Genomic DNA, 2,500 nt, shown 5'->3' on the forward strand with positions numbered 1-2,500 from the left:
GGTATTACAGCGGCGCTCATAAGTTTATGAACCCATGCTGAAGTTGACTAAAAAGAGGAATAAAAAAATCATCTTTTGGAAATTGATCTTAATGCCTTAATTAAAAAAATTAAGAAAAATCCAACCTTTAAGGACACCAATTGTCTTTGTGAATGAATAATGTATCGTAAATAAATAAATGTTCTTCCTTAAAATACAGGGGGCATAAGTCAGTTCACCCCTATGTTAGAGTCCCATAGAGGCAGGCAGACCTTTATTTTGAAAGGCCAGTTATTTCATGGATCCAGGATACTATGATCCTGATGAAGTTCCCTTGGCCCCCCCATCATCACATACCCTTCACCATACCCCCACATCATCACATACCCTTCACCATACCCCCCACATCATCACATACCCTTCAACATACCCCCCCATCATCACATACCCTTCACCATACCCCCCATCATCACATACCCTTCAACATACCCCCCCATCATCACATACCCTTCACCATACCCCCCCATCATCACATACCCTTCACCATACCCCCACATCATCACATACCCTTCACCATACCCCCCCCCCATCATCACATACCCTTCACCATACCCCCCCATCATCACATACCCTCAGAGAAGTTTGTGTTTTCTTCAGAGCTGCCGAGATTAATTGATTAGGTGTCGCCTATTAAATTAAGTGACAACTATTTTGATAATCGATTATCGGTTTGAGTCATTTCTTGTGAAAAAAATGACACAACACTCTAATGTCAGCTTGTTAAATATGAATATTGTTCTAGTCTCTTCTCTCCTCTGGGACAGGAAACTGAAGATCTTTGAGTTGGGGACTAAACAAGACGTTTGAGGACGTCTTCTTGGGCTTTTTGGGAAACACTGATCCACATTTTTCACCATTTTTCAGACGTTTTATAAACCGAACAACTCATCCATTCATCCAGAAACTAATCAACAGATAATAAAGCGTTAGTTGCAGCCCTACTTTTCTTTCTTTTCTTTCTTAAAAAATGACTCAAAACGATGAATCGACTTTTAAAATTGTTTGACAAAATGTAATAGTTGACAACTAATTGATTAATCTTTGCAGCTCTACTTCATTAAACTCTCTCTCTCTCTCTCTCTCTCTCTCTCTCTCTCTGTCTCTCTCTCTGTCTCTCTCTCTCTGTCTCTCTCTGTCTCTCTCTCTCTGTCTCTCTCTCTCTGTCTCTCTCTCTCTCTTTCTGTCTCTCTCTCTCTCTGTCTCTCTCCCTCTGTCTCTCTCTCTCTCTCTCTCTCTCTCTCTGTCTCTCTCTCTCTCTCTCTCTCTCTCTCTCTCTCTCTCTCTCTCTCTCTCTCTCTCTCTCTCTCTCTCTCTCTCTCTACCTCCGTATGTATCCTCCACTCATGATCATTTGCTCCCTCTCATCCAAGACCCGAGATGATGGTGGCTGATTGGACACAACGCCATCCTGACCGGAGCCTCCGCCCCACACTGCCTTGTACGCCCCGCTCTCCTCAAAGGCCTTCAGTCTGGAGAGAGAGGAGAGAGAGAGAGACAGGAGAGAGAGAGAGAGAGGAGGAGAGAGACGAGAGGAGAGAGAGAGAGAGAGAGAGAGAGAGAGAGAGAGAGAGAATGACCTCATGAATGTATTTTTTACTGTGAGTCCATCCTGTTAAATGCGACACGCTGCACCCTCACTGGTCCTCCAGCTGCAGTAGTCTTCATCATGTTACTGGACTACAGGCAAACGTGTCTGTTAGGTGATGAATGCACGGTACCTTCCTATGGAAGGCCGTTTTATTCAATATTAAATAAATACATAAATACATGAATAAATAAATACATGAACACATATGCCTTTGAAATACATCATGAAATAAATAAATGAGGCAATAAATACATAAATAATTAAATTAATGTGAATATAAATATTCTTACAGCATATAAATGAATCAATTAGTTAAATAAATATATTAAAAGGTTTTACATTTACTTATTTCACGGTAGTTTTATTTCATGAATCCTAATGTATTGACTTCCCTCTCAAGTTGGGTTGGGAACCGGAGGGTCGCCGGTTCAAGTCCCAGTTACGGACCAAAGTACAGAGTGTGGCTTGGTAGCTGGAGAGATGCCAGTTCACCTCATGGGCACTGCCAAGTGCTCTTGAGCAAGGCACCGTACCCCCAACCGCTCAGGGAGCTGGTCTAGCACTGGCAGCCCACTCACTCGGACATATCTCCATTTGTGCATGAATAGGTCCTGAGCATGTGTGTGTGTGTGTGTGTGTGTATTTCAGCCCTGTGTGTTGTGATTTCTAACAAAACAGAGTGTAAATTGTAAATTCCCCACTGGGGATCAATAAACAGTATAATGAAATTATTTATTTCCAGTTCTTATATGCAAATCAGGGGGCGTGGCTATCTCTCACATTCACAGCAGAGCCGTGGGCAAAAAAAAGGCTGGCGAAGTGAGAGTGCGGACATAATGGGAGACATCGGTGGGCTCATCTAACATTGATTTA

At 42.5% G+C, this 2,500-nt stretch overlaps 1 protein-coding gene across 2 annotated transcripts in view; it reads right to left on the reverse strand.

The window, feature by feature from the left end:
- Nucleotides 1–2,500, reverse strand: part of LOC144515895 (synaptosomal-associated protein 25) — a 16,463-nt gene that overhangs the window by 4,494 nt on the left and 9,469 nt on the right. For both annotated transcript variants that reach the window (XM_078247087.1, XM_078247086.1), the window contains exon 5: nucleotides 1,362–1,508. In XM_078247087.1, coding sequence (XP_078103213.1) covers nucleotides 1,362–1,508 — 147 coding nt within the window. The remainder of the gene's footprint in view (nucleotides 1–1,361; nucleotides 1,509–2,500) is intronic.

Source organism: Sander vitreus, chromosome 3 (assembly GCF_031162955.1).
Source record: "Sander vitreus isolate 19-12246 chromosome 3, sanVit1, whole genome shotgun sequence".
Lineage (NCBI taxonomy): Eukaryota > Metazoa > Chordata > Actinopteri > Perciformes > Percidae > Sander > Sander vitreus.